This window comes from Pyrgilauda ruficollis, unplaced genomic scaffold, assembly GCF_017590135.1.
Source record: "Pyrgilauda ruficollis isolate IOZ18807 unplaced genomic scaffold, ASM1759013v1 scaffold16, whole genome shotgun sequence".
Classification (NCBI taxonomy): domain Eukaryota; kingdom Metazoa; phylum Chordata; class Aves; order Passeriformes; family Passeridae; genus Pyrgilauda; species Pyrgilauda ruficollis.
The window spans coordinates 5,619,390-5,643,648 of NW_024514764.1; the positions used below are offsets into that span (position 1 = coordinate 5,619,390).

At 38.0% G+C, this 24,259-nt stretch overlaps 1 protein-coding gene across 2 annotated transcripts in view; it reads right to left on the bottom strand.

Moving 5' to 3' along the window:
* CYTH3 (cytohesin 3) overlaps positions 1–24,259 on the bottom strand; it is a 48,712-nt gene that overhangs the window by 3,827 nt on the left and 20,626 nt on the right. The window contains exons 2-12 of one of the 2 annotated variants that reach the window (XM_041462316.1): positions 19,939–20,021; positions 19,313–19,377; positions 18,835–18,901; positions 14,610–14,728; positions 12,153–12,233; positions 9,989–10,101; positions 8,788–8,936; positions 7,916–8,028; positions 706–784; positions 553–624; positions 265–419 (exon numbers count right to left, since the gene is read on the bottom strand). In XM_041462316.1, the coding sequence (XP_041318250.1) occupies positions 265–419; positions 553–624; positions 706–784; positions 7,916–8,028; positions 8,788–8,936; positions 9,989–10,101; positions 12,153–12,233; positions 14,610–14,728; positions 18,835–18,901; positions 19,313–19,377; positions 19,939–20,021 (1,096 nt within the window). Of the gene's footprint in view, positions 1–264; positions 420–552; positions 625–705; positions 785–7,915; positions 8,029–8,787; positions 8,937–9,988; positions 10,102–12,152; positions 12,234–14,609; positions 14,729–18,834; positions 18,902–19,312; positions 19,378–19,938; positions 20,056–24,259 lie in introns of those variants that run through there. The other variant, XM_041462314.1, reaches the window with a different exon arrangement.

Here is a 24,259-nt window from a genome sequence, read left to right on the forward strand (position 1 = left end):
AAAGACAATTCACACAAGATTTTACATTTGCATAGAACAATAAATCCATATTCTCCTCATTTGAGTTAGCAACAGTATTTTCTTAGGACCACACACTATAGATTTGTATCTTGATCCATCAGCCCCACAGAGCTCACTGTTAGTCCTCGAGGACATTGCCACATCAGAGTTCTTGCGACAAGTTACAACAAATTCTCTCTGTTATCATACTCTGAAAAGAGCTTACACTTCATTTCTGAAATACATTTAAGACTTCAAACTCACTTGATAGATTTAATCCACTCTTCCTTTTCTTCTGGGGTGGGAGCAGATATTCTATACACTACATGGTTTCCTTCCACCACTCGGCCGTCAGCTTCAGTTTTACACGCTTTGATTACTTGACCTTTGTGACTGGGGTTGTAGAGCTCAAAGCAGTTCTGGAGGGTAGAAATGAAGCAATAAATTTAAAAGAACAAAACAAAACTGACAAATAAATTCATTTAACAGTACAATTAAGTTCCATATGGTTTACTCATCTTCATTTAAAAAATAAATATGAAACTGTCTTACTGGTTTTCTAGGGTCTTCGACTTCTCTTATGCTAAGATTTTCTAAGGGAATAATTCCTCTAGGTTCTTTGTCCTAAAAAATTAGGAAAATATCACATTATTAGCTACTTATAAATCTTGATTACAAAGAAAATTCACCACGATATATACTCACTGTTGTGTATTCAAAGTAATACAGGCAATTATCAGTCAGAATAAACCATCTCCGTTTCCATGTTTTTACTCTTCCCCCTACAAACAAAAGGTATTCTAGAATTAAACATGTGCTGCTGTCAGGGTTTCAACAACAGGTAAGGAAATAATTAAGTTCTGCTTATTTTTCAGAGTATGGTTTAATTGCTTAATGGTAAATGGATCAGGCACAGATGAGTGAGGTTAAAGAACAGTTACTGCAACTTGTCCTGAGGCAGCATCAACTATGGAGGTGCCATCAGCCACGAGAGCCATGGGCAACAGTGAGTGGCCAGACCTGCTCCCTCTGTCCAGGCCCTTACATGAGTTCATTCACCAAAAATACCAGCTCTGCACAGTGCTGGACACAGCCCTTGCTGCCAGGGTGTGAGTGAGGCCAGCCCTGGGCTGGTCTGACACCCACAGCTGCCCACGCCAGCACTGGCTGCAGAACCAGCAACTACATCCCTGCAACAGGAGAAACCCCCTCAACAGCTTGTCCTGGGCAAGGAAAGTGTTCCATCAATAAAATTAAAGGGCATTTTATCACCCTCCTGTCACTCCATTCATGAGCAAAGATGTGATTAAGAACCTGTCTTTACTTTCAGATTTAACGTCAAGTGTGTTAGGTGTTCAGAAACATTAACAGAACAAATATGATGTGTCATCAATGAGGAGCAAATCCTGTGCCAAAATATACCATATGTACTAATTTGTTATCTTTGAGTATTTTAAAAACATCTTCTCTTCAAGGTTTAATATATCATTGAGTACACTTGATAGAAGAAATAGCTACTGCTCCAAAAATGCCAGTTTTTCCTTCATTAACAGTTTAGACAACAGCAACCAGAGAGTTCCTCTTCCTTACACTTGCTAAAGTCACCCTGTAGGGAACAGCTCCTTTTTAGAAACAACAGTATTGTTCTGGCCCTCTCAGTTGTTTTTCTGCCAATGGCTGCTTCAGAACACACCTGGCTTCCCACATTATGTTATTTTAAAATTCATTTCCAAGAAAGACAATTGTAGATAGAGCATGCATATGTTATTAAAGGTTTAGATCCACCATAGTTATCTGACTTCAGGATTATGTCACCACCTGTGCATCATCCATTCAGCAGTGATTTAATTTCATTAAGCCAACATTTCAAAAGAGTTTCAAAAGATTTTCAAAAGAGTGAACACCTGTGCATAAAAAAGCACCATTAATATATACAATACCCAGTTTAATCCAAGTAATAAAATTAAATTTAAGATATAAGCATAATTTTTTGTTCTTTTGTTCTGCTTAAGATAGCTGGGTTTTTGTATAATACAGAAATCCAACTGAAATTAAAGAACAATTCTAGGGATATCATGACATTTCTTGATACCAATCTACTGCATATTTGCATTGCAGACCAAGAATGTTGCATGTGGTACTTTCCTTTTGCTGCATTTCACAACCTCCACAATAACCCAGTGCTAACACACTGCAATATTCAATGTACTCAATAAACTTGATGTTTCCACCAGATGCACTCATATCTTAAGAAAAATTTAATCTGCAAGCAGGTGTGGTGAAATAAGTGAAGGCAAAAAAGTGCAAGATGCAGAAGCCGTGACACAATGAATGGTTGAGTGAACTGAGACAGTGAGGGAAGAACTGGTGGCATTTTAGTACAACCACTGTGACAGGTCCTTAAACAAACACTGCAGAGATGTTGAAACTGGCACGTAAGTCGCTAGAAAAATTCCCCACCACCTTGACCGAGAGCTGGCTGGAGTACCAGGAAGTGTTTGGGCTTGGAATGATGAGCTCAAGCTTGACTCCCTGCCAGCCCAGGGGGAACGCAGCCGCGAGTCCCGGTGAGCGCCAGGGCACTCCCTGCGGCACCGCAACGTGACGCGCTGTCACATCACCCAGCACCAACTGCAGGGCTCCAAGTCACGTTCTGCTCTCCAAGGTTAGCAGATTAACATCATTTAACATTTTTATGACCCTAAAACACCCAGGTTTTCAGGCTAACAGGTAACAGCAGCTATCAGAGGTCACGGCTTGTCTAGTTCTAGTGGGAAAATAATTCAGGAGGCGAGAGAATGACTACAAGGAAAGAGATTACTATCACAGAGCAGACTGAAGTGAACAAAGGTATTTCTCATTAACTGTGATATCATGTCAAAACACAATTAAAAAAATTAGTAATAACCATATAGTAATAACCATATATTTAAAAGAAGACCTGTTTATAATTTAAGAAAGAAACAACAGACCTAAAACACACTCCCAGAACAATACAAATTGCAGTAAACAGCAGTTGAGTTTGCTGAATGCTTTCCTGACAACATCCACTCTCTCTGGAAAAGCCAGATTTCTCAAACCTGAAACCTTCTGCAATCATCCTGCAGTTTTGAGGAAGCTTTTGTCATGAAACATCTCCCAGCTTCAGGGAAGCCACAAAGAAGATTATTTCCATCAACATGCCTCTAACTGCTCCCTTCTCCCTAAAACAGCCAGTAGCTCACTGGGTTACAGCACTCATGGAAGTCATAGAAATAGACCTTAAGTCCCTGCTATCAGTTAAGTCCCAAGCTATCAGTTACTCTTCCAAAGGAAAAAAAGAAAGTGAAAAAGAAAAAACAAGAAAGCAGTTAGGCAGGATTTTTTGGTGGGATAAGGAACTACTCTCACATATAAGTCTCTGTCTCCCATCCCATTACTGAGTTTCAGCTGTCAACAGCACAGAAACTCTAATAAAGCTCAGAATCTAATCTGTACTAATCAAATTTGCAGGGGTCACCACATCACATGTGTTTAATATGCCTTTACAATGGGCTGCAGCTCAAGCAGGTGGCTGATAAGGCACTGTGGCCTGTAAACTGCACATGAGATTAATAGGCAAAAACACGTGATAACAAAACATTCTTGTCCTTGGCTGAGATTGCTGTAGGCTCACAAAGCAACAACACAGGGTTTAGTGCCATACTTCATCTCTTATTCCAGCTCCCAGCCTTTCAAAGATTAAGACTGGAAGGAATTAAGTTAGCAGAAGAGGATCAAGAAAACCAGAGTATGAATCCATAAACATTTACAGAAACAGAGAGATAAGTGACACACTTCTGAAAGATCAAACTGATTACAAAAATGCACAGACATCTCAAATAATGAAATATAGAAGCACAGTACTTTCCACAGTAGGTGGAAATTTCACTAAACTACAAGAAAAGGCTACAGGGCAAAATGTACAGAAACAGGAACAGAAACACTCTTCTTCACCTTTGTAACCCTGGCCAAAGTACAAAGTAGGCACCAAGGTAAAAGAAACCATCTATAATAATAAAGGGAAAACCAACTGGCAATGACTTAGGAAACATACATCTCCCAAGTAAAAAAGGCCTTCAAGCTAAAGGCAGCAAGGTATCTAAAGTTATAAAGTTCTACTTAAATCTTCAGGTTATTTATATAAAAAGTTTTAGAGCAGAGAGACGCACACACCAAAAATGTATTTTTTTTCTCCTGAGTTCATTTAGATAGCACCAGACAGAACAGACTCAGCAACTACACAGTTGGCTGGATCAAAGTTTGGCTTTCTTTTAAACAGCATTTTCCCTTGACCACAACACTGATTGCCTGAACCTGGAAGAGCCTCAGTCCCCACAAGAGCCAAGCAGGTACCGGAAGGCACCGGTTTCCTGATCAACCAGCCCTGTTCCATCACCCCAGATTAGGGAAGAGAAACAACATCCTCCTCCCAAGGACAGATGTGCTGGAACAAGCACCGCTGGAGGGACAGGCCCGGATGTGAAGCTCTTGGACCTTCTCCAAGCACTCCGTAACCGCCTGACTGGCAGAAAAAATTAACACACTCATGTGTCTGGCTGAAATCATTTCCTCTCCAGTTTGGGGGAATAATGTCAAAGTTTCTCTCTAAAATATTACACAAACCAAGCAACTGGCCAAGAGAAGCTGCTTAAGGCAAGGAAACACCTTCCTGGCAAAACAGTTCTAACTTGAGCATTAGCAAAGAGAGCACAGGCAACAATTTCAAAATACTAGAGAGTGGATGGCAGAAAATGTCATGGTATCAACTCCACTCATTATGCAGAAAAATCTGAAGGCTCACAGTGTGTCAAGCTGCTCCAAGGAGGACTCACTAGCACTCAGCAGCTTTCAGTTTTTAACTTGCTGCATTCATTTTCATTACACCATGCTTCAAACGATGCAGAACTGAATGATAATTTAGGCCTACCAAGATAAAGATGTCTATTTAAAGGCACTGGCTAAGTCTAGATAGATAAAACCAGAATTGCTGTCTGGCTGCCAGGTTTGGCACTCGGACTTAACGCAGTCACCTCTGAACAATTCAGAGCAGCAAACTCTCCAAAAGCCTTCTGTACCCTCCCAGCCTTCTAAAACTCAGACCAGTCTCTTGGGCAGATTAATTTTACAATATATTAAAGTTTCATGATATCTATCGTCTGCCCAGAGAAAAATCAATGCAGTAAGGGATGGAATACTAAAAAAGGGGTACAACTACATAAATGGGAAGAGCTGACTATGAGAAACACCAGATACAAAATACTGTCTTGATATACTCAGAGTCTGCAAGTAGTCTTAGTCATGTTTATAGTTTTATGTATAAACTTTCTATTCAACTTCTATTTTATCACAACTGAGCACTTAAACCCTCATACAGGAGTTTGTCTCCTAAGCATTTCAACAATACACAAGTTTTTAGTATCAGAAGCTTCTAGAACTGAAGGAAACCCCACCCATTTCACAAGAAGTGCTTCCCAAGAAAAAGGACTGTAAAAATGCAAACGATGTGGATTGAGACAGCACTCCCAACATACAGTTTAAGACTCTTAGCAAATAGGAAACTTGAAGGAGAGGAAAGAAATAAAAAGGGGAAAAAAAGAGAGAAAAAAAAATAAGACTGCCAGGTTTATTTCTGGTCATTGCATCTAAACCAGCAGTGTATTAGTCTGTACCAGTCTGTGTCTGTGGAAAAAATGCAGTCTTTCACAGCAGCACAGCTCCAGGCACTCCCAGGCTGATTCACCAGAGGCTTCTGGACACGTTTCATTTCTTTATTCAAATAACCCTCACACCGTGGGAGTGTTACGTGTAACACCCTTCTGCTTCACACACCCTTTTACTACTGGGTTTTCTGTGCACTGTGCCTCATCTGCATCCTACACACTGAGCACTCAGACAGAGTTTGCAGTCCTGTCTGTGGTTTATTGACTTTGCACCAGAGACAGACTGTGCAGAAGTTCCTGGCAGCTCTCACTTACTTTCAGTCATCGCTTCCTCAATTTCTTTGTTCCTGTATTTTTTATTAGATCTTTTTTATGGGCAGTTTCTTCCACAGAGGATGTTGTCACTCCTCTACACACACTCACACTTGCCTGCACTCCCATTATGTGTAAGTCCACGAGGGAGCACTGGCAACAGCAAGAGGCACAGCATGGCCTCACGCTCGACCTCTTCTCCAAGAAGCACATTCCACCCACACCAGCCTGAAAGGCTTTTCTGTTAACCACCATCTCATGCTACCAAATGGAGAAAAGCTGCAAAGTCATGCTTGACATTGTGCTAGCTGAGCCAATACAGGTCAAAAAGGAGTTTTGCTTCTTTGTAGTTAGAAAAGGAGCTCCACAGCATCTGTAGCACAGAGGTCAGAATTCGACATTGGGGAGCATGTGAATGAATTCCAAATGCTTCCTTTTCACATCCATTTCCTTCCAGCACAAGCATGACCACCAAGTTCCAGGTGCAATCAGCAGAGTGGGCCTATGGCTCTACTTTCACCATCCTCCCCATGTGCACCCCAGCACACATCAATTTCCACACTTTAGTCACCATTCTCCAAGTACTAAGTTCCTTCCACTTCAACACATTGAAGTGGTCAACAACTGTCTCTAGTGAAGTGTGTGCTGTTTAAATTTAAATAATTTATTGTCTTGAAAAGAACTCTTAAAACAAAGTATCAGTCTCCTTTACATAGGGAAAAAAACCCTAAGGCCAAGTGAAAAAGTGAATCCCATCAACTTCACAAGTCTGTAAAAACAAAGGCATCTTACAGTGGCAGGAGACTGAACCACCTGAGGTTTCTGCAACCCTAAATTTGAAACTCATGTAAGACTCTGTTAAATAAGCTAAATGTTTAAATAAGCTAAATATTTCAAAAGGAAAACAAGCAGGAAAAATAACAGCTTTTACAAATATGTAGTTCAAATGTAATCAATCTTTCAATAATCTATTATCATTGATTAACAAGTAACAAAAACACTCTGAAACTTCATGACAGAGTAAGACATGTTGTTTACTCTCAGCAGAGTTTATTCTTTCCTTGTTATGTTCTTCCATGAATGATAAAAGTGTGCTGAAGTCATCCTTATTTTTCTGCTTTGCATGTAAATGCTTTCTTCTTTTGCAGAACACACCTGCATGTGAGTTAGACACTGACACGCCAGTCCCACAGAGCACCACTGATGACACTGTTAGTGACACTGAGTGAAAAAGCAAAATGCTACATTGAATCTGATTAAAAAAAAAGAAAAGAAAAAAAGAAAACGCCAGGAGGAAGGAGGAAGAAAATAAAAGAATGAGCAACTGAAGAAGAGGGGACTGGAAAGCAATCAGATACGTACCTCCTAATGCAGAATAAGCAGAGACAGCCAGTCACAGAACAGAAAGGTGATAGGTCATAGGCCATAAGGAAAACAAGAAGGCACATTTAAACCACTCATTAAAAAATCATAGCCAAAACCAAACCAAGAGAAACTCACAAATAATATGGAAAAATAAAGACATACAAAAATAACTATTTGAAGAGAAATCCTTTTCTTGCACACAGAAAACTGTGTTGAAACATCACACACAGTTTTCTGAAATGACCTTATGGAGACTCAGTTGTTATTTATCAGTCACAGCATGTGGTAAATACCATGTGGTGTTTCCTTTTTGTCGATGAGTTTTTATTTCTCAGATCTCAGAAATAAAACTCCGAAGTTTGAAACGAGATTGCTAATTTGGGTATGCAAAATAAGAAGCAACAGCCTTCAGACGTAAAGGAGCTACTTATTTTGGTTCATACATTTTTAAATACAAAGTGAAACCTGTTACCTTCACAAGAAAGCAGGAAGACACAGAGCAGCAAACATGCTAACAATGAACAAACACACAGCAGCAGAACTGCCCTTGTGACTAACCTAATTTCAGCAGCCAACCTTCTCTATCTGGATTAAAAAATGTATGCGTTAGATCATTTCCATCATCCTCTGGAATTTTAAATGGCTCATTCTTAATACTTTCATATAAATTCTAGAAAAATAAAAGAGGAAAAAGACCTCATTAATAAATGTCTTAACAGAAAATGCAACCAGGATATCTTACTGCTTCTCAGACTATTAGTACAAAAAGCACAGGAAATACTGTCCATAAAATTCTGGACCACCCCCTGTCTATCTTTGTTTACTACTTTGCTCAAGTTTAAAATCAAACTACTTAATCTATAAGCAAGTCTCTCTTCAGTACAAATTTCTTAAGCACTCCTAGCAATGACATTTTAACTTCAGCATTTAGTATTTTGAAGGTTTCAAGATCAGTTTCATTTAGTACATGTTTTGCCAAATGAATCTGGATTTTCATAAAATGGTGTAGCCCATAACACTGTCTTACAGTTATTTTTACTGATTTCTCAAGGAGGGAGCTCCACAAGACGTGGGAAATACAAGAGGCAATAAAGAAAAAAATAATTTTTATTATTTTTTTCTGATAGAAATGCTATTTTTTTCATAAGCAGCCAATTCCACAAGAATTTTGCCATAAGCAAACTACTGAGAGATACACAGAGCATTTTCTCTGAAACAGCCTGTTCTCAACAAAAGGTTGGATATAGGCAGAACTAGCTCAAAGTAGCTGTGAATAACAAAAAATGCTTCTTTCAGCTACTCAAATGGTTACACATGCTAGAAAATGTTCTTTTGCCTTCCCTTGACAAATTTGCCTGAGAACTGTTGTACACGCTTTTAAGTCTGCTATTAAAAACACAAAGCCAGGCTTTGTCCTACCCAAACTTACCCTCAGCAATTCCTCTGGAAGGTCTCCACCTTCATTAATCCCACGATTCATGGAGATAAACCTCTCCACTGTGGGTTTATCTCGCACGTTGTGGTTGTGCAGGCTGGTATTCAACATAATGATGGCAAATGAAAGCACGTAACACGTATCTGAAATCAGATTTGGAAAATGCTTTATCTTCCCATGTGTTCTGTGTACAAACCTGTAAAATTAGTATAGAGCTCATCCTGACTGATAAAAAAAACAGTCAAAAAATTCTGAACACTGTACATTTAAAGTATAAAATCCTTAAGCTGTTGATGTAAGCCCAAGAAGAAAAAAATGTTACAATTCAAATAAAAAACAAGTATAATAAAAACTGTATGCGAATAAAAAAAAAAAATTAAACTCTTGTGCTTATTGCTATCACCCTAAATTAACATTTTACTTGAAGCACTTAAGTGTTGGGGAAAATGTTCTCTGCACAGATTTTGCCTAAATCATAGTGGTGGATGCTATAATAAACCTGGTCCATCAGCTTCCTCCTACTCAAAGTACTTCCAAAGCTCTCTCCAAAGAGAAAGAATGGTCTCTTCAAAAAATATTCTGGATGCATTTAAAAAGACTGAAAATTACATGGACTCAATTCCTTGGCACACAGGAGGTAGCTAGCACTACTGGATAATATCAGAAAATGACAAAGGAAATCTTATCATGCCTCTTGACATAGGTATGATTATAGTAAATTCTCTCAGAATTCAAGTACAAGATTCTGTGTAAGAAAAAGCAGGATGAAAACCTGCCACAGAGAGGGGAAATGTGCCTGCATCTTCAGCAGTTTGTTATCAGTAGCTGTTTTCCTCTCTAGCTGTTACAGACCTGCTTTACACCAACCTTTTCCCATCCTATCTGTTCCTTAAATTAAGTGATCAAGAGCAGTCTATTTGTGTATACAGCCAAACAGAACAGCAATGCCAGGGCATTCCGTGCAGTTCTGTGATGTTTTATAAATGAAAATGCATTCTGACCGTAAGCTTGCACCTCCTGAATTAGTCAGTCACATTTTCTCATTTCTCAGGTATTTCTCATTTCACACATTATTTTATCCCTAACTTCCAACTGGCCATTATCCCTTTGCATCAGATGCAGAAGAACACACATATATATAAATAAAAATTCTATTTGGATCACATAAGAACTCCTGTGGTCTCCTGTGACTGACCTGTAGACTGGAAGACTCCTGGGTTACAAAGGCAATAGCGCGAAGCAAAAGCTTCCATCATACGGTCAATTTTTTGAGCCTCTCCTGGGAGTCTGAAGCTCCACAGAAACTGCCTACAGAAGGGAAGAATAGTTGTTAGACTCATTCCAGTATTTATATATCAGGTTTTTATTACAAATAATCCGAAACAAACGGAAAAAGAAAAAAAAAAATCAGCATTGTCTATATAGAATGCCCTAGAAATATGTTCTCAATCTCTCAACACACAAGTCAGGAGCTATTATAAAGCAACATGCACAGATGGCTAGCCCAGTAACTCAGCCAGCAACACTGCATGCTATCAGGCAAGATAATATGGCAGTTCATATTCTGAGGCTCTCTCTTTTTTCCAGACTAGTAAACAATTTTCTGTATGCATCCCATTTTTGCCATGAGAAGGGGGGGGGGGGGGGGGGGGAAATGAGTTCAATCCTCCCTGGGTTTCCTGGCTACAAAAAGCAATGAACAGTCAGCTGGACTTTATTCACAATATAAAAAGACACATTAAACAAAATATTTCTGGTGTAAGGAGAGAGAAACAAGGAATACAGAAAGACTTAACATATTTACTTAAATTCATACAAAACCTTGTAAAAATGGTAACAACAACAAGAAAATCCCATTGCTTAGAGAGGTGCTGCCTGTCAGCTGTAAGCTCACCCTACTAGAATCAGACCTAGGCCTTAAAAAGAACAACTTATGTCATCATTTCAGTAATTCTGTAATATATGCAGCAGATCTTGCTGCTGTGCTTAGCAGCATAAACTGAAATACAGAGTTTACTTTTGTAACTTTTTATTTCTACACAGAGGTACACTGGAATGCATACAGGACAGAAGTCTTCACAAATTTATTTTGGCGCTCTGTGGCACTGAAACGTTCCAATGAATTTCATCATTTATTCTTTTATCTCTTAGCAAAAGAATTATCTGAATGAAACCAGGATCTAAACCAGCAAAGTTACATGCTCTGCCATGCAAAACAAGTTCTCATTATTCCCTGTACATTGGATGCCAATATAACAACCATTTATTCCTGTCTTCATTGGTTTTCATGTTAGGACATCATATTCAAGTGTCACAGGCCATCTTTAGTTTGTCAGCTCTATGTACTGTCTTTTACTCACCTCGTGCAAGGTTCCAACCCAGATCACGAATTTTGTAAGCTACCAAAATACAAACATTTAATAGGAGCAGCTGCTAAGGAAGAATAAAGTCAAACCTAACATCAAACTGGGTAAAAGAGACAGGAATACGAAGCTTCCCAGACAAGCTTCAGCAGCCACAGAAAAGGCTTCTTTGGCCCAAGCCTCAGGCAGCTCAAGTTATCATCACCACATCACTCAACCATAGCAAAGCTGTTCTGACTCCACATCACAAGGCACTGCACCAGAAACAAAGATCACACGGACACTTCCATTTATCTGGTGTCAGGAGGGAGTCACTTGTGGCAAAAAACCAGGCAGAACTGTCTAAGTCAACCTAATTTGATCAATCTGTTACGGATTTTCACCAAGATGAGAAGGGATCTCACAAGGTCACTGTATGCAAGCATCCCAGATAAATCAAGGGAACTGTTCATGTAGCAAGGGAAGAAAATAAACTAAGATATCACACTTTCTTTCACATGACAAGTGGGAAACTGAGGCAAGCAGAAGGAAACCACTTGTTTCAAAGTTTACCTCTCTGTGATTGAACATCATCAGTGAGAGTATGGACCAGTGGATTTCTCCCCCTCCCTGTCCAGAAGGACAAGTTGAGGTGGAGTAAAAGGAGGAAGAAAATTATTTATTTAAGTAAAGAGTTTATTTCTTTTTCAACCTATCTCTGTGCTAAGATATAAAGCAGGTCTTCAAATGTCCCCATGTGGCAGGCACACCGAGGATTAACAGCTGTTTTAGTTGTTTGTATTTGCCTGAAATAACCAGGAGTTTTCACCCTCAAGGGCAGCACACACACAAGCCGTCAGAAGGGTTAAACAGAGCTGTCTCTGCTCACTTGCACAGTAATTTGTACAGTTGTGCTGAGCTGTAGAGCAGCTTTCTGACAAATAAATCAACACAGTGACTCATATAAACATGCAATTTGATAGAGGAAGCTCAGGTCAAAAAATAGAATTTACTCACCTTAAGGCTTGTACAAGATTGAGATCAGCGAACTCATGGAGTTCAACAAAAGCCTGAAGAACTTTAATATTAAATTCATCTCTATGAAAGACAAAAATGGCAATAGACAATTACAATTCAGGCCTTTAAAGATTTGTTAGTTATCTCGATTTGCTTCCGAAAATAAATAAGGAAATAAATAAACACTCACACTGATCAAATAAAGCCATCAGAAATAGTCTACACATTTATTTGAAAGGTATTTTCATATTTAACACTAGTACTTTGCCCATTTTTGCTGATAGGTTAGCAAAAGCCAGTACATTTGAACTTATTTTAGAACTGCTTATTTAAATGACCTAAAAATAGCCGTGCCTTCTTTGCTTCACGTTTATTATTACTGTACCTGCCTTGACATAGGAGGATACCTGAGAAATTTAATCAGTAAAAAGTCTTTTGCAGAAATTGTCACAAATTCTTAAAACAATGGTTAATGTAAGACTAATTTCTTTAGCCATACAACATAGAATTAACAAACTATCTTTTTTCCACTCCCAAGAATTGGTATAACAAAGTTAACTAAAATCAGAAGAGGTTTTGAATGGGCTTCCTCTCACCCATCTCTTACATTGGTATGCAAATCATGAGCCAAATTATGCTTTGTTTGGTACAAGGATGTTTAAATTCAAAACTAACATTTAAACATTAAAGAACACAAAGCTATGTGGATGGACAGAGCTTGGCCCACACCGCATCCTGTGCCAGAAGAATAAAGGTTTATAATCCTCAGGGTGTGCTTTAAATACCTCACCAAGACAGAATGTTGCATATCAGCCTCCACCCAAAAATAGAAAGGTGTGCACCCAGCAGGAATTATCTGCTGCTCTGCTGACTAACTGCACAGTCACACTAACCTGCAACACTCAGGAGTAAATACCTTAAAACCAACTGTTCATTCATTAGCATGTTCCTACATTGTTTGCAGAAAAACACACCAGTTCTCTCAAAAAATCCAAGCAATTCCCATCAAATTTACCAATGCACAATTCAAATGGGCAACTGCTTTTCAATGAAGTGGCATGAGAGTGCAATAAAAAAGAGCACTCCAGAGAGGTATGTTTTTACTTTAAGCAACTTATTTGTTTTGTTTATAGGCATGCAGTACTTGTGCTGGGTACACCTCCAAAGACATAAGACAAACAATAAAATGCCCCAGGAAGCCACTTAAAAAAGAAGTGAAGATTTACCCACACAGAAAGAAACTCTAAGTCTTTTTTTAGGATGCAATTCATCCCTTATTTATTATAATTTTTGCTATATTTTTAAGTGTTACTTTATTCCATTTCACCATTCATTTTTTCAGCTTGCTGAGTGCTATAAGACTATAAGAATCAGTAATATAGATTCTGTCTCTTTATGGCAGAATGTTATATAAATATTTCAGTCTGTTGACTAACCTGGTCTTGTCTTCAGCTATATTTAGCTAGAATACAGAAGTAATTTACGATAGGCCCCTGAGAGGGGATGGCAAAGCAGAAGAGAATGTCCTCAGACATAATTCTGTTGTATAAAATCTGTTGACATGTCTACATATTCTGCATAGAAACTTCACAACACAGATCTATTTTCAAAATGCTCATATTACAGTAAAAACTTTGACTGAACCTATGAAAGCCAAGAGGAAACTGCTGAGCAAAAACCACGCCGTGGCTGCTGGAACCAGACTGAAGAGTGTCTCAAAAAGGACCTGCCACAACCCAGCACCACAGGAGCACATCCTAACTGAGTCACCTTTGAGAGCTCCCTAGGTGGCACTTGAACATGTGCCAGCATGTACACACACACACTCCGACCCACTGCACTGCTGCCTCTCCCAGCTGCCTTTTTCAAATTCCTGGGTTACACGGTAATGGAAGTCATTTGCATTCTGACTGTGTTTTGCAACAGTGTGCATAAATATGCACACTGCATGTTTATTGTAGCAGGGCTGATAAGGACAGGGTGCAGCTGCCCTTGGAGACACCTGCTTAGCAATGGGACCTGTGTGTGCAGGGAAGTGACAACACCAAAACCTGCTGGAGCTACTGTCCCAGGAAATACCTGTTTTAATAAGTAAGTTCTTTACAGTCCAATTATTACTGACTGTAAATCACTCCTCCTCTGGACACAGTAGGAGTGCAACACAACTCTCAGACATTCCAAAAGCTCAAGGTATTGAATTTTGCACTACAGACAAATGTTTTGGTTTACTCAAAATACTAAATTATAGTTAATTAAACATCGTTCCATGATGTAGCTATTTAAAAATAAAATCCTATCACAATACTGTAGCAATTTTATATCCCCACTGTAGCTTTTAAGGATCTCAGAGAACTCGAGCAGCTCTCTCCTGCAGCCTGTGAAAGGGAAAGGAACTACCAAAAACCTGTGAAAGGGCTCTGTAAGCTCAAGAGCAAAGTTCCAATATTTTTACTTTACCTTTCACCGAGGTAATCTCCAATTACCGTTTTATTTAATCCTTCTCCTTTATAAAGGAACTGTGCAATGTCTTCTGCAGTGTTGTGCAAGAGGTCATTTTCTATCAGAAACTGTATTCCCTAGGAAGAGCAATTCCAGAGGAAAAGAAATGTTATGTTTTCTTCCACAAGCATTTAAGTAAATATCACTCATAACATTTGGTATTAATATACTGACACAGACATACACATAGCACATTAAGAGTTACATTATCTACAGATTTTTATTTCTTTTAATAAAATGGTAAACAAATGTTTTTCAGTTAGATGAGCAATATTTAGTACTTGTTTTAAGATGAAAATGAAATTTTAGCATTTTTAAGGCTAGAAGTACTAGGTGGCAGTTTGAATCCCTCAACCCTCAATATTTGATTTGAAAGATCAAATATTAATTGAATAATGATTGCACATTGCTCTTTGGAGCTAATGTGTGAGCTGGCCTGTTCCCAACATTGCATCAATGTCTGCAGAGCCGTAATCTGCAAAATCATATAATGAAGAGGTACATAGAAACTACTTAATTACCACCATCAAGCACACAAAATTACCACACAAAATCAAGCATCTGGTATAATCTACAAACTGCAACCCAATACATCAAGCCACTACTTGCAGTAGGAAGTCACAGCTGAAGATACTGAAACCGGTTTAAAAGAGTTTATGCTGACATTTGGATTATCAGTGAATTCTGGTTGTGCTGGAACTAAACTATTCACAAAGGACTGGAGCTACACTACTCACAAAGGGCTGCTCAGTCAGCTGCTACCAAAGGCAGGTGGAGAGTCTTACCCTGTCCCTCAGAGGGTATTTGATCAAGCCCCAGGACTCCTACTCCTCCATAAATTACTGCCCTACAACTGGCACACGCTAGGGAAGCCCAGAGACTTCTCTGGAAAGTGGCAAAGAAAGGAGACTATGAGATTATGGCAAGGATGGAAGGGATGTTGTTCTGACCCTGATGGAGATAACCATCCTCTGTACAGCCCACAGACCCCAGCACAGATGCTGCTGCTCCTGCTGATTTCTTCTAACTCTAACAACATGCTGGTGTAAAGTAGAAATGGAAACTTGAAGTAGCCTTAATGTCTTTGATTCCAAATATGTACAAAAGAGGTTAATAAATTATTACTAATATCCTCTACTAGACTATTTCAGAATTTCAAGAATACTAGTTTTTCAATTTCTGCAAGTGGAGTATTATTTATTTCATTACAACTGAAAAAAACCCCTTTTTTTTAATATAGCATAGATGGGCCTCTAGTAACATTCAAAAGCGTTATTATCCTTCTATTTAATTAATTCAAGTTTTTAGTAATGAAATCGTTACCTGCTTGACAAAAAAAGGCCAGTTTTCTGACCTAATTTACAAGGGAAAGTAAACTGTGATGTTATAAAGCTCGAAGCTTTTTTTAGAAAGTCTGGAATGTAATTCTCTCAGAACAATTTCATCATCATCTGAAAAATTTTGATGCCAGGCTGGTACTCTGACAACTTAATATTTTGATAAGTCATTTCACAACAGACATGATTTCTTTGCAAATAATATATCCATTCTATCTTGAACCAGAAATTGCTGAGCTTTCCTCAAAACTGATCCCTTCAAAGCTTATTTGTACAATATTTGACTAGAAAACATAGTGCTTCTTCCCATCCCAAGTTATACAAAAAGCTTTCATCTCTGAAAATCAAAAGATAATCTCTCCTCTGATATCAGAAATAACAGATTCCCTTGGTTCAACACCTGGACCATATTATTCATGCTTGGTAGAAACAGACTGATCTGAATAGGTTTTTTGAAATTGTACAAGTTACTGATAAAGGACATGACTTGTACTGAAAACAAATTTCTGTGCACAGAAGCAGACACTTTCCCATATTTCAAAAATCAATTTAATTTTCCTTTTCCTGGAATTTTTAAAAATTATTCCTAAGATGTTAAAGAACCAGAAGTCAAACAGACAGGAAAAGTAATTTGTCTGGGACAACAACTTCAGCGTCTGGAATAAATGGCAAAATAGGCCAAGCAAACCCCCGGCACCTCCTACACCATCTTTTGTCTTGATGCAAATTTTCTTTCTTTCTGTAGACTGACAGGAGACAGATGACAGCTGTACTAGTTTAACTTACCCACACAAAACTCATTGCTACAGACATTTTCAATATTCACTACAAATATTGCATGGATTTTTTATTTTTTTTACATCACTGCAATGAAATCTGCTTTGAATTTCATCGCTTTTACAGTAACTCAATTATAAATGTTGCAGTTATTTAAACCCTGCCTTTGTCACAGAGAATTCATTTCCTGGGCCCAACACAGGCAGTACCAACTTGAGCACAGCGAATTTCCAGCACAACTTTGTCTCTGCACAGGGATTCCTGAAGAGTTTTACAAACTTCACCATTACAGCCCTTCCAAACTGGAGCTCACCGAACCCAAACTCCCAGGTACAACATCCTGGAAGTACATAACACACACCTATTTTCAGAGGGGGCAAGGGAGAACTGCTCCACACACACACATGAATGTGTAATGTCTTCAAATAGAAGTGATAAAAGAAAATTACTCCACTGTGCTCCTGCTAATATGAAAACATGAGACCTCTGTTACCTGGTTTTAAAGGAGGAAACTTGTGGGTTCAATCCAAGTATTATTACCCCAGTTCTTTGGCATTCCTAAATCCAGAGACCATCTTCCCTCCTGTTTCTGAATGAAAAGCATCCTTTTCCCAATGAACCCAGGTAGCTTTCCCCAGCACCAGAGGATGTATACATACTCCAGCTGTCTGTAACTTAATGTAGCAGCTGCAAGCAACACCACCACCCAGCTGTAGAGCAGACAGCTACTGCAGCCACCACTGGTCACAGGCATTAAGAAATTACTGCTCTGAGTCTGTTCACCACATTTAAATTATGTTACAGTAGTAATGTGGCCACAGCATCTATTTATAGAAATAATTTCATCCAGCAAGAACCGTAACAAAAAATAGTTAATGCTGGAATGAAAGGATCTGACATCATCCTCTGACCTTCCCACAAACTTCTAGGACTTGAAAGAGCTGGAGGACCACAGGAAACTACCAGGATATTTGGGGGTATTCTGCCCTCAACAGAACAGAAGTTAAGCAGTCACCAAAGTGGAAAATAAAAATAAAAGACATGGCCAGCATTTTAGAAAGGGTTCTTGTATTTGAGAATTTCTGGCAAACTGAAAACAGTCTGAAGAACAGAAACCACACTGTACTTGGAACATTTCAGAAAAGCCACCAAAATGTAACTGAACTCAATACAACTGGAAAGAAAACATGTCAAGAACACAGAAAAACAAATGCTAAATGATTTCCAAAAAGACCTTAAAGAATACTCTTCACAAATTCAAAACGGAATCTCAATTACAAACAATAGAGGACAATAAAACAAAGCAAGGAAGATGAAATATGAAAAGCAAAGGCTAAAGGTCAAATATGTCAAAGAAACTCTTTTAAATATTGCAGGGGAAGTCTGTAAGATAATGTGCACGTCCTCAGATTTTCCAGAAAATTAACAACTATTTAAGAAACAGAGACGCACCCCAGTAAGAACTGCATTACTTCTTGGCTACATGCAGAGCAGATTCCTAGGAACTGGTAACCTAACTTGTACAAGTCAGATAGGTACACATCTGTATGTATATAGGTATGTACAAAAATACAGGTGTTCACACATGCCTGTTTCAGAAACAGGCTTTAGATAACCAAATAGAAAAGTCTGTAGTATGAGAACAAATTTAAAAATATGGCAAAGGTATTTTGAAAGATAAAAATAGGAGAGCGTTAAAGAAAAAGAAGTATGGCCTTATTAACAACCACAAATGAAAAAATATTTTTAATTACATTTGACATATCAACACAGAACACCTCTATCAGGTACAAAGCAAGCCAGGTCAATCAATACCTGGCATATTTGGTTGTTGATAAGTAACCTCCATTATCAAGGGTTTGTTTAAGTGAAAGAAGCACACAGCTGGCACCTGACCTGATGGCTGCTTCCAGTTTAACCCTCTGCTCAGTGTGTTACAGGACATGCAAGTAAGGCATATGAACTTACATTATCAGAACTATTTCTTTAAAAAGCCATAGAAGTATTTGTCATAGATCATACTACAAGCAGAAACTTGATTTCTGACAGGTGAAAAAAAAATTCTTTACCTTCTTAGGGTCCATGTTGAATTTCTTCCTTCCCATGGCTATTTGCTTATTTCTTTGTGTAGTTTTGCTACATATGGAGACAATGAAGAAACAAGCACTTACTAGTCACTCTTTTACAAAAAGACTTCTAGGTGAGTTTATAATTTGCTTTGGCTACTTTGTATTTCCTACTACAAAATTAAGACATTCACTTTTTATAATGGAAAAAATTATGATACTATTTTCAACTCCTTTAAGGAACTGCAGCTTCAGAGACCCATATCCTTATCAACTGGACAGTAAAATACTATACTTTATCCAACATATTCTCTGTCCAAACAAATGACACACCTGCATGGGATAGAGTCAGGCTTTATAACAGACTAAATAAAGGTAATCCATCATTTGTTTAGCATGGGAAAGGTATTTTTACTTGCTGTTCCTGGAAGACCTGTTCCAAGGTCTTACTTAATCATGTCCATATGTTGGCATTACTTACCTTTCTTCTACACTAGTCAGATTATCAATTTCAGTCATAACCTCAGCAATTTCAAATTTTAATCTCTGTAAAAGAAGGAAGGACAATATATTAACCTACATCAGAACATCTTTTGCAATCATCTATTATATAATAATATGATAAATTAGGTTTTATTTTCTAATATTTGTTATTTACCTGAAGAAATGTGAACAATCTTAGGGCTTCCTTAGGTATTCAAAGATTGTATCACAACTGAATGACTTAAACACATGAACCTGCACTCTCAGTGTGTGCTTGTCCCAGAGCACCAAGACCAAGCTGCCATTATCAATTATATAAGATTTCTTTACCCACATTTCTCACTCACTCCTATCCTGGATGCAAATCTGATGGTTAATTAGTTTCTGATTACACAAATAAAATGTGGACATCTGCACATATTGCATTACATAAATTCAGAAGCTAATCTTTTTTAAAAGCACACATATGATGCATAAATCCTGTTCACTACTAGAAGTATTTTGTTTAAGTCATTTCTGTGCTTTAAAACCATTACTTGAAATTCATATTTAGGTCTGCAGCTTAGGTCTGTAACTTAATGTACTGAAGGAGTCTTCTAAGGATCTTTACAGTAAATCAATTACCTCAATATCATCAATCAGTTCTTTTTTCCTGCGACGAATATTTAAAAGCTCTTCTCTTTCTTCCATGGAGAGGTCATCAGGCACTGGAATGGAGCAAAATGTATGATTTTTTAGCATCTGCGTTTTAGCATTTCATACCTCATCATCACACATAAAATTTAATAAACTGATTAGGAAAAATAAGCTTATATTAAACATCAGGACATTCCTTTTACATCATTTTCAGGGAAAAAAAAAACCCAAAACAAATCAAAACAAACAACATAAATGACATCTAAATTTATTATATTTGTAATCTGCTTTATAAAAATCCTAAGTAAGGCAATTGAATGAATGACTATAGACAGAATCTGTCTTTCAAAAGAAAAACAGACAATTAAAGGAATCTTGTTATCATATGATGTGGCAAGACTTGGTTCTACAGCTTAATTGCCAAATTCAAGTTGGATATAATTCTATTACATCAGTAACATACCAAAATTCTTCATGTAAATTAATTATGATTCAGAAGATATGACTATTTCCAGGGAAAAAAAGGCAAAGAATAGTCAACGCTATACACAAGAAGTGTATCCTGGTGCTGAATTCAGACATCCCCTAATGCAGCAGTGCCCCTTCATGTGGCTGCTTTGGAGAGAGGGATGCAGGCAGGTACAAGCCAACACACACCCTAACCAAATACCTCCCAGCAGTAGGACACACAAATACAGCAGCACAATCAGATATCTAACACAAAATGAGCTTTGGATAACATCGTTTAGGTGAGTCTGTAGCATTCAGGTCAATTTTAGGTCTCTCCTTGGCCATGCTAAATGAAATGTATGACCCTGCTGATAAAAATCAGTTGCTACTGAGGATGCAAATTGTGTCTGTCACTCATCCTATCCTCAACCTTTGTCTCTGCCTGACAAGCAGCAAAGACCAAAAATCCTTAGCATAAAACCATTGGTTTTCTTGAACAGTCAGATGTTCCCAGCAAGAAACTTCCTTGGACAGAGATTACTTCTGCTCATTTGTACTGTACTGGACACCAACTACAAATATTCACCTCCCGTGCAACGATCCTGTAATAACAGTTCTAATGTTACCTACTTTCTTGGAAATAGCTCCTTAATAATAGAACAGCTTTTCATTCCAGCTCAGTAAAATGGAACAACAAAAGTAATTAATAAGGTATGTAAGAGAAACACACAACAAATGTAGTCATTTGGGGTGGTCAAGGCCACTGTTTTATGTCCTGCACACACATAACAGACTGTAGCAACAGGATTACAAAGAAAAGTTCAGCCTGAGAGAAGAGTTTTAAACACACATTTGGAACAGAGCTTCCGTTTGAATCCTAATAATGAAATTTATTGATTATTTCAACATCCACTGGTAAAGCTCCTTTCCTTTTAGGATCTGAATCATAACAAACTCCAAATGGCGACAGACCTTGTTAGACAAGAAGTAATTATGGCAAATGATTTCATTTAACTACTCCAGATACAAACATGATTAAATTACTTTCAGTTTAGGAAATGACAGTCTTCTGTTGAACAAATACCAGACCTCAATATGTTTACCTGCTTATTCTCCTCATCAGAAAGCCACCCACTCCTAAAAACCTCTTGCATGTGAATAGTGGTAGGGTTCTTTTCGTATCAAACCTTATAAATACACGTTCCTGCATCACATATTTGTCTTAAATGTTTACTCCAAGATCCTAAACCACAAAGAATTAATGACTATACACACACTATGTACATAAATACACCACAAATATTCCAACTAGTTAACTGACAAAAAAAATTAATACTGCTACCCGATGTTGATTCTAAAAAAGGCAAACCATATATTATCACTCTCTTAGCTAGGAAGCACACTCTGATATCCTTAAAGCATTTCTGCAGTATTGTAGATGAAATTGCACTGATGCTTTACAGTAGCAGTATTAGTAAGAGATGCTAAATTTTCAATTCTTTGCTGCAGCAAGACATTTTGGTAACTCTCACTTAGCTGGCAACTGGAAATACTAATCAAACCTCAAACAGAAAATCATTTTGAAGCAAAAAATATTTAGAATTCATAGATGGTGTTGCTTTTTCTTCAAGCTGAGTTACAAAACCTCTGGATTAGCCACTATCACAAGCCCTTCCCTAATCTGCACACCAGTGAGTGGTACTGCAGCTTCTTCTCCCTTACTCTACCAGGCAGTGAAGGCTCCTTGGGACAGGTTTGGAATATCTGGAACAACAGAAATTGCTTTTTTGGAATCAACACAAATTGTAACAGTTTTCTATGCTCAAGCAACCCACAAAAACAGAGAAATCAAACACTTCAGTGTTTTCCTACAGCACCCAAATACTGTCTGCTGTATTTTCCTTTCCTCTGATCACAGCCACAGTAGAGACAAGTCTCACAGTATAATTAATGATGCTGTTAGACAGAAAGGAAAAAAGCTAAACGGAGTCAGACTACGTTTTGCATTAGGGAATAACATCAAGTATTTATCTGCCACATACAAGACAAGCTGGAGGAGAAGATTCTGCACTTGGAGAGCACTTATATAAAACTGGGCATTAATGCAACATCTTTAAATAATGGTATTTAAATATCAGAGCCAAAATATTGCAGTATCTTTTGACAAGAATAGAAGAGTCAGGATGTTACTGAGTGGGAGTTACCGTACTGCTCAACTTCTAGAAACTCTGTATAGACAGAATTTTTCTTCCCCTCACACTACCAGCACAGAGAAGGGATGATTGTCTTGCCAGGATCACTCCCAAGTGCACTGTCCTGTACTCACATGAACTGGCCTCAGAGTGATTCTGAAGATGTTTGCCTCATGATGATCATCCTTCTCCTGGTTGTCTATCACTGCCTCCCTTCTCCAGTGCTGCTCTTTATGCTGTAGAAAATGTATCAGTGGGAAACTCAACACACCAAAGAAAAACATTTCTGAAGAGATTTCGTGTGGAATCATTACAGCCTGGAAGGTGTCGGCTCCAGGAGGCGCTGGGACTTTATGGCTACTGTACCTGCTGCTTCAACTCTGTGTCTTAAAGGCTAACAATATTTTTGTATTTCAATTAAGGCTTTTGAAATATTAACATAGGAGGGTAACACAGAATGGTGGATTAAAACACCTTCACAGTCCCAAGCAAACATTGCAGGTACATGGTAAGAGATGATCTGCTCTGGCAAGACCCCTCCCAAGGCCACGCTTCTGCCTCCAGCAAACACTTTTCATTTTCAACCCTGTGTTCAGATAATCCTCCACACAAAATAACTCATGGAGCACGTATTATGTATTTGTTCTGTAAAATAAATTTTCTAGCTGTCCTCTCTGAGTCACTTCTGTTTTTTTGGTTTTTTTTTTCTTTCACCAATCTAAACACAAATTAGACAGGATGGGAGGAGTTAGCACGAACATTTAAATACTAAAAAAGAACAAAAGCATTTCAGTACAGTGAACAAACTACAGCTGCAGCATTCTTTCATGCTATCTTCTAATCTTTAAATAAAGACAATGTTCTAATGTAAGTCATTTCTGTGAAATCTTTTAGCTTACAGGGAGAACACTTCCTTTCTCTAGAACTTCAGACCATCAGGTACTACTAAATAGAAAGCCAATATACTACTGATATTTTATTCATGAAGAATACAGTTGTTGAAAATACAAATTATATTCTTGGCCAAACAGAAAGAAACACACAACACCATGTATGTTGCAATATTATTCCTACTACCAACAGAAAAAAAACTCAGAAAAATATTTAATATAGTCCAACTTAGCCCATAGAATTCAATTCCTGTAACTGAACTATATATACTTAAATGAACATCCTGTAATGCAGCACTTAATGGAAGACACTTTAAATACAGTTCTGTTTACTACACCATGTTAGGGAAAACTGCATCTCACCACAGAAATCAGTGTATTGTGCATCAGTCGTGATGTCACTTGGTTAAGTATTTCTCCACTATGGACAGCCCAAGTACAATATCCAAAGAAGAGCATTATCCCACAATTCTTAATATGAAGCGTTTTTGAGCTAGCAAGTACCAAAAAACCCTAAACTTTTAGAGACTGAGAAAGAACTGCAACAGATCAGCTTGCAAGGAAAGTTCCCACAGGTTAGCAAAAACCAGGAGCAAATCCCAGAAACAGAAATCTAGTACTTTCCAAGCCCATAGTCATGATACCATCTTCTCTCTCAGCAGTAAAATTTAAATCTTTTCCAGCTCTCTAGCAATCAGAAGCAAAACTCCTGTGTTTAAATTCCCTCATTAACCTTTTAATTGACAGTCACCAAAGTTTAAAGCAATCTCACTTGAT